This window comes from Lucilia sericata, unplaced genomic scaffold (genome assembly GCF_015586225.1).
Source record: "Lucilia sericata isolate MDLA Ls3-8-SP2 unplaced genomic scaffold, ASM1558622v1 Contig000207F_arrow, whole genome shotgun sequence".
NCBI lineage: Eukaryota > Metazoa > Arthropoda > Insecta > Diptera > Calliphoridae > Lucilia > Lucilia sericata.
The window spans coordinates 438,240-449,547 of record NW_023994235.1 but is presented as its reverse complement, the minus strand read 5'-3'; the positions used below and the strand labels follow the sequence as shown (position 1 = coordinate 449,547).

The 11,308-nt window shown below is 31.7% G+C and overlaps 1 protein-coding gene across 1 annotated transcript; it reads left to right on the top strand.

Moving 5' to 3' along the window:
* Positions 1 to 779: 779 nt before the first annotated feature.
* Positions 780 to 7,636, top strand: LOC119602047 (the record flags this gene model as incomplete). The annotated part of the gene is made up of 4 exons (XM_037953374.1): positions 780 to 1,741; positions 1,800 to 2,013; positions 4,797 to 5,482; positions 5,771 to 7,636. Coding segments are annotated over 4 exons (3,728 nt in total), but the record flags the coding sequence as incomplete, so codon positions are not given.
* Positions 7,637 to 11,308: the final 3,672 nt, after the last annotated feature.

The following is an 11,308-nucleotide window of genomic DNA, read 5'->3' as shown; positions in this document are numbered from 1 at the left end:
AGTTTCAGTTCTAGTTCAGTTCTAGTTCAGTTCTAGTTCAGTTCTAGTTCCTTTAGTCAGTTCTAGTTCAGTTTAGTTCAGTTCTTAGTTCAGTTCTAGTTCAAGTTCTAGTCAGTTCAGTTCTAGTTCAGTTCTAGTTCAGTTCTAGTTCAGTTCAGTCAGTTCTAGTTCAGTTCTAGTTCAGTTCTAGTTCAGTTCTAGTTCAGTTCTAGTTCAGTTCTAGTTCAGTTCTAGTTCAGTTCTAGTTCAGTTTATAGTTCTAGTTCCGTTCTAGGTTCTAGTTCAGTAGTTCAGTTCTAGTTCAGTTCTAGTTCAGTTCTAGTTCAGTTCTAGTTCAGTTCTAGTTTCAGTTCTAGTTCAGTTCTAGTTCAGTTCTAGTTCAGTTCTAGTTCAGTTCTAGTTCAGTTCTAGTTCAGTTCTAGTTCAGTTCTAGTTCAGTTCTAGTTCAGTTCTAGTTCAGTTCTAGTTCAGTTCTAGTTCAGTTCTACGTCAATTTTTCGTCGGTTCTAGTTCAGTTCTATCAACTTATTTCCATTGTATTTTTTCATAAAATGGACTTGCCGTATTCACACTCTATTTCAGTTATTCTTGCTTTATGGAACATTTTCTTAATGTTTATTGTTTATCCAGTAATAAACATAAATATGTAAAATTTTATTGTCAATTTGCCATCTCTAATCAAATTTGAATTCAGTTATTTTAAAATATAAAACAAACAGAAATGTTAAAAATATTTTTTATTTCTTTAATACTTCTGGAAATACCAACTTCACTGCGAGCCAAATTAAAAACCTGTGACTTCAGTGACTGCAATCACGAAGGCCTTTGTACTCTCAATGAACAAAACGAAAAGTTATGCTCTTGCATAGGAACAAAATATTTCCAAGGACCCACCTGTTCAGAAGCTATAGATCTATGTCAAACTGAAAATCCCTGTCAAAATGGTGGCATTTGTAAACCTGTAATAGGGCAGTTTATATGTGAAAATTGTAATTCGGGTTTTGGTGGGCTATGGTGTGATTTAGAAGTTGCTAATGTTTTCGAAAATATGTTGTTGTACTTTAATCATTATGGTTATTATGGAGAAAAACACAAATTCATTATAATGTTGGAAGACTTGGGGGAAAGAGCGTTTTCTTTGGAATTTGTGGCCGAAAATTATGCCATTGAAAGTTTTGAGACAAAACTTGGTAAAATAGAAAAATGGGTTTATACGAAAGATTTGCCAAGTGTTATAAAAAAGTTGGGCATAAGATATTATCAGGATATGCCTTATACTAAGGGCTATTACCATATAGCAAAGGAAACCTTTTGGGACTTGGGTCAATTGGCTTTAACCTTACGCTGTTATGATACTGAAACAGCAGCTTTATTTTTCTATCAAAATCAATTTGATATATTGATAACACAACGTAAGGTATCATGTGTTCCGGAGTTACATTTTATTCATGGTGCAAATCCTCTGGAGTCTTTGATGGTGGATATAGCCAATTATAATAATTTTGAAATTATTCTAAAGAAAAGATGTTTCGAAAACTCTGTTACCAACTATCAGTGGAGTGTTTTCAATAGTATCGGTTCGGTGAAACTGCATGATTTTGGTTCTACTAAAGAACTTATTCTGAAGATTCAACCCTATAAATTATGGTTTAATTATCATGGTGAGGTGATGTCTTCTTATAGTATAGTGGTCAAGATGGTGGAAGAACGTGGAGGAAAAAGGAGTGAAAGTCAAACTAGAGTAAGTTCAAATATAGGAATTATTTATATAGAGGATTTTTAAATTGTTTATTATTCAGTGCTTTATATTCGTTTTACCCAAACCGGTGACTGCTTTAATAAAAGGTGGCAATTATCGAGAAATTGGTGTTAATCAAGACTTTACTTTGGATGCTTCAAACAGTCGAGACTTCGCTTTAGCTCCCAATGTTTGGCAGGATGTATTTTATAAATGGGATTGTGTTTCAGAAGATGATTTTAGTTCGGTTTATTGTAAAAATGATATGAGTTCATGTAAGTTTTAAACCAAAATTAAGTAAGTTTGTTTTATTCGGCTATGTCGAATTTAGTATAATCACCATATGTCGTAAACTTAAAGTTAATTTCGGAAAGTGGCCATATGTATGTATATATGAACTTAGTTGTAATGGACTGATCATTTTGGTATATTAACCACGAGTTAATAATTTTTTAAATGAATTTTGTAATCATATCGATATTTAGCCTTTAAAGGGGGCTGCAGTCAAGAATGAACCGAAGTGGCTAACATAAGTAAATTTTTCCGAATTACCTTAAGACCATTATTTTTGAACAATTTGTTCAGTATTTGCCACTTAATTTTCTCCTATTTTTCAAAATGGTATGACCAAAATGTCCACCTTTGACCCCTCTAAGTCCGACAGTACTTGACCTGTTATTGTATTTTTCAGATGTAGACCTGATATTGGAGGTTTTAGCCATTGTGGACCGATAATTAATTAATTGGGCGATGGTATTGTATAGTAGGTATGACCCGTTAGTAGTTAGTTAGTTAGTTAGTTAGTTAGTTAGTTAGTTAGTTAGTTAGTTAGTAGTTAGTTAGTTAGTTAGTTAGTTAGTTAGTTAGTTAGTTAGTTAGTTAGTTAGTTAGTTAGTTAGTAGTTAGTTAGTTAGTTAGTTAGTAGTTAGTTAGTTAGTTAGTTAGTTAGTTAGTTAGTTAGTTAGTTAGTTAGTTAGTTAGTAGTTAGTTAGTTAGTAGTTAGTTAGTTAGTAGTTAGTTAGTAGTTAGTTAGTTAGTTAGTTAGTTAGTTAGTTAGTTAGTAGTTAGTTAGTTAGTTAGTTAGTTAGTTAGTTAGTTAGTTAGTTAGTTAGTTAGTTAGTTAGTTAGTTAGTTAGTTAGTTAGTTAGTTAGTTAGTTAGTTAGTTAGTTAGTTAGTTAGTTAGTTAGTTAGTTAGTTAGTTAGTAGTTAGTTAGTTAGTTAGTTAGTTATTTAGTTAGTTAGTTAGTTAGTTAGTTAGTTAGTTTAGTTAGTTAGTTAGTTAGTTAGTTAGTTAGTTAGTTAGTTAGTTAGTTAGTAGTTAGTTAGTAGTTAGTTAGTAGTTAGTTAGTTAGTTAGTTAGTTAGTTAGTAGTTAGTTAGTTAAGTTAGTTAGTAGTTAGTTAGTTAGTAGTTAGTTAGTAGTTAGTTAGTTAGTTAGTTAGTTAGTTAGTTAGTTAGTTAGTTAGTTAGTTAGTTAGTTAGTTAGTTAGTAGTTAGTTAGTTAGTTAGTTAGTTAGTTAGTTAGTTAGTTAGTTTAGTTAGTTAGTTAGTTAGTTAGTTAGTAGTTAGTTAGTTAGTTAGTAGTAGTTAGTTAGTAGTAGTTATTAGTTAGTTAGTTAGTTAGTAGTTAGTTAGTTAGTTAGTTAGTTAGTTAGTTAGTTAGTTAGTTAGTTAGTTAGTTAGTTAGTTAGTTAGTTAGTTAGTTAGTAGTTAGTTAGTTAGTTAGTAGTTAGTTAGTTAGTTAGTTAGTTAGTTAGTTAGTTAGTAGTTAGTTAGTTAGTTAGTTAGTTAGTTAGTTAGTTAGTTAGTTAGTTAGTTAGTTAGTTAGTTAGTTAGTTAGTTAGTTAGTTAGTTAGTTAGTTAGTTAGTTAGTTAGTTAGTTAGTTAGTTAGTTAGTTAGTTAGTTAGTTAGTTAGTTAGTTAGTTAGTTAGTTAGTTAGTAGTTAGTTAGTTAGTAGTTAGTTAGTTAGTTAGTTAGTTAGTTAGTTAGTTAGTTAGTTAGTTAGTTAGTTAGTTAGTTAGTAGTTAGTTAGTTAGTTAGTTAGTTAGTTAGTTAGTTAGTTAGTTAGTTAGTTAGTTAGTTAGTTAGTTAGTTAGTTAGTTAGTTAGTTAGTTAGTTAGTTAGTTAGTTAGTTAGTTAGTTAGTTAGTTAGTTAGTTAGTTAGTTAGTTAGTTAGTTAGTTAGTAGTTAGTTAGTTAGTTAGTTAGTTAGTTAGTTAGTTAGTTAGTTAGTTAGTTAGTTAGTTAGTTAGTAGTTAGTTAGTTAGTAGTTAGTTAGTTAGTTAGTTAGTTAGTTAGTTAGTTAGTTAGTTAGTTAGTTAGTTAGTTAGTTAGTTAGTTAGTTAGTTAGTAGTTAGTTAGTTAGTTAGTTAGTTAGTTAGTTAGTTAGTTAGTTAGTTAGTTAGTTAGTTAGTTAGTAGTAGTTAGTTAGTTAGTTAGTTAGTTAGTTAGTTAGTTAGTTAGTTAGTTAGTTAGTTAGTTAGTTAGTTAGTTAGTTAGTTAGTTAGTTAGTAGTTAGTTAGTAGTTAGTTAGTTAGTTAGTTAGTTAGTTAGTTAGTTAGTTAGTTAGTTAGTTAGTTAGTTAGTAGTTAGTTAGTGTAGTTAGTTAGTTAGTTAGTTAGTTAGTTAGTTAGTTAGTTAGTTAGTTAGTTAGTTAGTTAGTTAGTTAGTTAGTTAGTTAGTTAGTTAGTAGTTAGTAGTTAGTTAGTTAGTTAGTTAGTTAGTTAGTTAGTTAGTTAGTTAGTTAGTTAGTTAGTTAGTTAGTTAGTTAGTTAGTTAGTTAGTTAGTTAGTTAGTTAGTTAGTTAGTTAGTTAGCTTAGTTAGTTAGTTAGTTAGTGTTAGTTAAGTAGTTAGTTAGTTAGTTAGTTAGTTAGTTAGTTCGGACTGGAGGACTAGAGAATACCAACTAGCTGGATATGTGGAACTAAGGTTCAACCCGACCCATAGCACATACCCTTTTGTGAATCATACGCACAACTTTTCGATGCCTTTAAAATTAACATTTAAGTCAATACTTGATTCTTAAAATCGGTCATCTCTTTTATTTTCTCTTTACAGCTTCAATCTTAAGCATAAAATCCGGTTACCTACAACTCCATACTACCTATACGTTTACTTTAACCATAAATTCCAAAATAAATAAATTTGTATCGGATCAGAAAGCTCAAATAGTTAAAATAATGGAAAACCCCCAGTATAGACCTGAAATGTTTAGTATAGACCTGAAATGTTTACGTAATTGTGAACGTAATCAATTTATACCAGGAGATATCTTACACTTACAAGCAGTAGCCCTAGACAAGGCACTATCCAATAAAGCCACTTTTCAGTGGTTACTCGAGGAACAAGTTATAGGAAAATTAGAGCATTTACTGTATGAAACCCAACAAGACTCCAAAACCCTTTTAATACACTTATTAGTACAGGATCAAGCTTTAATTGGTAAAGCCCAACAAACTTATGAAGTGAATTCAGCACCTCACAATGGTTCCTGTTATATAGAGCCCTCAGTGGGAGAAGCTTTCTTTACAGATTTCCATATAAAATGTCAAAATTATGTGGACACAGACACACCCTTAAATTATGAATATATACAGGAAAACGGATTTCCTTTGCAGCGCACCAACGAGGCCGATATCCATATAAAGCTGGCTCAGTGTAGTAAAGTTATAATCAAAATATGTGATCAATTTCAGGCCTGCTCAGAATATCAGGTAAAAGTAGAGGTTAAGGCATTAGAAGAGGTAAATGATGTGGAAAATTTTATTAAAAGTAAAGAAGTTGATTTTAAACAACTTTTGCTAAAAGGAGATATTCTCACCGCCCTGATTTTATTGAAATCAGTAACCAAATCTGTTAAAACTATAAAAGATCTGGAGGTGATAGAAAAAGAAATGGATATTTATCAGATCAAAACTTTATTAGAGATTGAGCAAATGATGGAAATTAGCAAAAATTTGCTAAAAAATAATTTGCCTTTGACGTCAGCAAAAGCAAATGTTTTTAAAAAATATTTTCTGAAATTACAAAAGGGTTTTAAGAGAATTCTGAAAGATGAAGAAATTTTAACATTTAAGAGATTACCTTATGAAAAATCTAGCCAGGAATTATTACAAATTATGCAATTATTTGCGCAAACCTGGGAAACTATAATACCAGTTCAAGTTATGCCAGAAACAGCAGTTACTTCTTGGGATCCCTTACAGGAGATATATCCGGTTTTAGAGGATTTTGATATTAATATAGCACAACAATTGAAAAATTGGCTAGAGAGCTCGAGAAATCTATTAGATTGTTTTGATTTTATGTTAGAGGGAGCTAAACAGTTATACGCCCCCTGGGAACAGATTCTTTCTATAGAGAAGAATAATTTGTATCTGAAGATGTGGGCTTTTGATAATAGCAGTAAACAGGAAATAGAAATTAATAATGATCAAATTAAAGTTTTACTAAATGAGGCCTTTATCAAGGAATTACAAGAAAACTTTCAAGATACCAACATACTAGTGCAAATGGCCTCTCTTAACTCAAATCCTTTTTGGTGGTTTCCCAGTGAAAAGCCTTTAAGTAGTGAGGTCTTTTTCTTTACAGCTGTAAGTAGAAAATCTAGCAAAACTTTGAATAGTTTAAAAAATCCTTTTCAATTTCAATTACTACTAAAATCGGAGCAAACTGACTATAGTTTAGTTAAGGGCATTATAAAAAACTCTTTACATATGCCTGTCTATAAACTAAAACTACCGGCCAATGCTGTATTGATCATAACTTTTGTTAAATGCGAAAAACCTTTAAAGTTTTTAGCACAAATCGAGCAACCACCTTCAAGCTTTAAAGTTCTTAAAATAGGTCATGTTATAGATGCTTTAAAAGATCAGCAAACTTTTATTTTCCCTAATCCCTTAAGTAGAAATATACCAACCTTTTTAGCCATATTAATGGATACTTTAAGCGAAAATATAACATTTTCATTTTACACTGTAGTCAGAGAATGTTTATATTGGGACTTTTCTCTAACCGATCCTCAATGGTCCTCTCAGGGTTGTAGACCTAAAGTGGAAATTGAAGATAAGAACACATTAACCTGCTATTGTCAGCATTTTTCAGCATTTGCGGGCTCAACCTATCAGATCACAGTGCAAGAGGATTTGAAGGAAAGAATACTTTTAAAAGAATTGAGTCTTAACTGGTTTTTAATAGGATTTTACTTGATCTTAATAATCATAGGTCTCTTCATGGTATTACTAAACTTAAATCAGTTTCAAAATAAAACTGAATATTTGCCCATAAATTATTCTAATCTGACAAACCCTGATATAGAAGTACATATTTTTACCGGTTCCCATTGGAATGCGGGCTCTACTGCCAATATAACTTTAAGATTTATATCCTCTAAAGGACCCTTTTCGTTAACCATCTATCAAAATCCTCAAAAACCTTTTCTAACCAGAAACTCTCAATACAAATTACTACTCAGCTCCCAAGATATTCAGCTGCCCCTAAAACTTAACATGACCAATGATCTAAGTGGGCGTTATCCCTCCTGGTATTGTCATAAAATTCACATAACAAATCTAAAAACTCAAGAGCAACAAATTCTTCTCATCGATCAGTGGCTTAATCAACAACCTCTAGAAATAATTACTTTGAAAACACAAAGTTTTAAAAACAGATTTCAGGAAAACTTAGCCAATATCTATACAAATTGGTTTAAATTTCAAGCCATATGGGGTTGTTGGCTTTATAAGGACTTAAATCGTTTAGAACGTTGCTGTCTATGGTGGTGTCAGCTTATGGTACCGTTAGTTTTAGTGGCAGAATATTATGGTTCCACTACCCTAGAAACATATGAAGAGGAACGTATTCGTTTTTATCATTTAAATTTTAATATTTTACTATTATTATTGTTTTCAATTGTTTGTTATATTTTTAATTTTGTGGTTAATTTAATATTTAGTTTGGGTAAATGGTTATATTATATAACTAATGTAAAACCTAGAAAAAAGACAAGGAAATTTGTGTAAAATAAAAACCAAAATTTAATTTAGCACTAAAACATTTATCTTTATGTGCCTCTATTAGGTTAATTATAAATAGTTATAGTCTATCAGTTTGGAGGTCATGGGTTCGATTCTCAGCTGAGACTCTGACACTCAGATAGAAAATTGTCTAAAAGCTTCTTTTAGCGATTTCTCATTTTCTGTTTTTATGAACAATCTAAAAGTACCATTTAAGGTATAAACAAGTAAGAAATTATAGTCGAGCGAGGCCGACCATATAATACCCTCCAAAATTGCGGCCTGTAGTTTGATTACAAGATTTACAAGCCCTATTCGGTGGTTCAGTTATATGGGGGCTTGGTGAAATAATGGACCGATCTTAACCATTTTCAATAGGCTTCGTCCCTGGGACAACATGTACCAGGATCATGTATCAAATTTCATTGAATTATCTTCAAAATTGCGACCTGTAGATTGATTACAAGGTTAACATGGACGGAAGGACGGACATAGCTAAATCGACTCAGAAAATGATTCTAAGCCGATTGGTATACTTTAAGGTGGGTATAGGACCAATATTATTGTGCGTTACAAACATCAGCACAAACCCTCCCCACTAAAGTGGTGTAGGGTACAAAAGTACCAAACAAACCCTTTTTATAAATTCTCATTCAAGCAGATGTGAGTATGTTTAGTTTCATATTTCTATTTTCAATATTATAGAAAATTCCAAAAGTACCATTTGGAGAACGAAAAAGTACCAAAAGTATCTCTATTATGGATCCTCAATGGTTAACGTGGTAGTTCACTGCACGCGAACTGTCAAGTAGTGTCGGAGAGACTCCGTTTTAACCATGCATCCTCATATACTTAAGAAAAGTACCAAAAATATCCCTGTTATGAATTCTCGTTCAATAAGAACCTTATATGTTAAATTTCAAGTTAATAGATTCTTTATTATAGAAATTAAAAGGTACCATTTGAAGCATGAAAAAGTTCCCTCTTATAGACTCTCAACTTACGTATTTTATATGGGTCGGTCTCAGCATGAAGCAAAATAGAACAACAGCCATTTCCGTTCTACGCATGCTGGTGATAATTGGTTATACCTAGTGTTTTTAGATCCTTCCGCAACTGGTCGTCATAATGGTATTTGGGTCGCCCTATTTTTCGCTTTATTCCATCCATTGGTTCCTCCCTATATGATTTACGGGCTGGGACAAGATTATCCATTCTATACGCCATACGTGTCCAAGCCAGTGTAATCTTTGAACTTTAACACGTTTTACTACACTTATGACTACATAGAGCTCATCCTAATTCGGAAGGTATAATCGACACTTATTGGGCCATAGATCTTAGGGAGAATTTTTCTTTAGAACACTTCCAGCGCAGACACATCCAATTTCTTCATTGTCCACGTTTCAGAGCCGTATATAAAAACAAATAAGATAAGCGTTTTGTAGAGTGTTACCCTCGTACGTCGGGAAAGGACTTTGCCTCAAAGTCACCACTTACTTACTTACACTTAGCATGGCATTTCTATAGTAAATTATGTCATATCCGTCTACTGCTACATTTTCTCCGTTAGAAGATTAAAGAACTCGCGCGATAGGGCATCGGCCTTATCTAAAACCTCGATAATATGAAACGAATCTAAGAGGTATGCTCTTATACTTTCGGTATTCTTCAGCGTCATACTGAAAAGCCGAACGATCTTCGTTGGAATACCAAGTATTACTAGTTTTCTTCCGTTTACCTGCTAAAAAAGTACGCAATAGATACCAGAGGTATTTTAGAAAACTATGTCCAAAAAGGCACCAGAACCACTTTTGTTACATATTTCAACATGTAAACGTTCGAATTTCAAAAAAGTACTCCTAAATATTCGAAATTCCAAAAATTCTTTTTATATAGATTTAGCCGTTCGAGTTGTACAATGAGTATTCCTGGGGGTGTAATATCTGGTATAACTTCTCACCCAAGAGTTTTAGACCTAATTTCTACTAATGTCTGGTAATGACAACGAAAGCGTTCTACACAGAAAAAATTAATTTTAAAAAATTTTCAATTAAACGATTAATCAAAAATTTTAAAAGGGTTCAATTCATTTTGTATTTGATTCATAAAAATGTATAATCAAATACGTATTTAACAACAACAAAAATAGAAAAAAATAAAAATTTTGTATACGAAATCAATTATAAGTAGTAATTGAATATACAATTTTTGTTATAGGTTGAACTTCAAAAAATAAAATAATTGAAAACGAGGTTTTGGTAATTGAAATCGTTTTTCAGTTTTTTCTGTGTAGACTTGAACTATTCTCTCCTTATACTCTACATTCGTCTAAATTCGTTTGTTCAATTTTGTATATAGTAATTGTGCCCGTAATCCAGCACATTCTAAGGAAGCTTCACGTCCTCCTTTCATTTAGGTCTCTCTATGGGTTGAATTCTCTCGTTACTTCGAACAGTTTTGCTTTATTCTTCCTCGATTTCCCTTTTCTTTATAGCAAGTGCATTCGCTTTTTCTCTTTCGACTGTGTGTGCACTCAGAATATGAATCATCATACTAACTTGCTCGTTCTGAGAAGAATTTTCATCTCGTTCCCCATTATTCCCAACTGATCTAGTACCCCCCTTATCACATGATAAGACCTTCTGGCTTTTCGGACTTCTGCCGGCCACGCTCGTTTTGTATCCCAGTAGTGGTTTTTATTTCCATCCGGGGTATACTAAGTCTATGCGGGCGCATCAACGATCTGCTTCCTTTGACTATTACACTGCTTGTGTCATCGGTATTCTATTGGGTTTTATAAACTTCGAGAATAGTTGTTATATTCTTTAGGGAAAACAATAGCAATGTTTCAGCTTTTGATTGATTGATACAATCCGACCAAGGAAACAATCCGACGAGATAAAGCTATTGAAACCTATGGTCTACGGTGAGATAAAAACTTCGGCTCTCGGCCAGTTAACTACAAGTTTCAACTACTGTAATAACACGAAGAAAGAAGACATTTAAGAGGACATTTACCAAAATATTAAGAGGATGTGTTCCATGCAAATAAAAACGACTTTTGTATATATTTTATATATTTATTGCAAATAAGGAAATTAAAGAAATCATAATAATTATTTATTTTGGCACATATTTGAAGAATATTTAAACAAGAAATAAAATATAGATTATAAAAGTAATATTTAAATGAAAGTTCTACAAAGTGTAAAGTTTTTACAACACACACCAGGAGATTTGAATTACCGAAACCAAAGATCGACTAAAATTGGAATCTTTGAAAATTTAATTCTATAGAATCCGGTATTTCATGCTTTAAACTTCCATTTTTACAAAAGAAAATAAAAGAAAATTATAAGTATTTAAAGAAAAATCTTAAAATAATCTAAGAATGGCAGTATAAAAATTGTAAAATCTCTAAGACGACTAACAATTCGCGCACATATTACTGCCTTTCTATAATGATAGAATTTCCTATTGAAAATTCTACTCTCGGCAAAAATTTCCATTCAATTTAGTAAAATTCGTTAAACCTTCTACATAAAGCCAAAA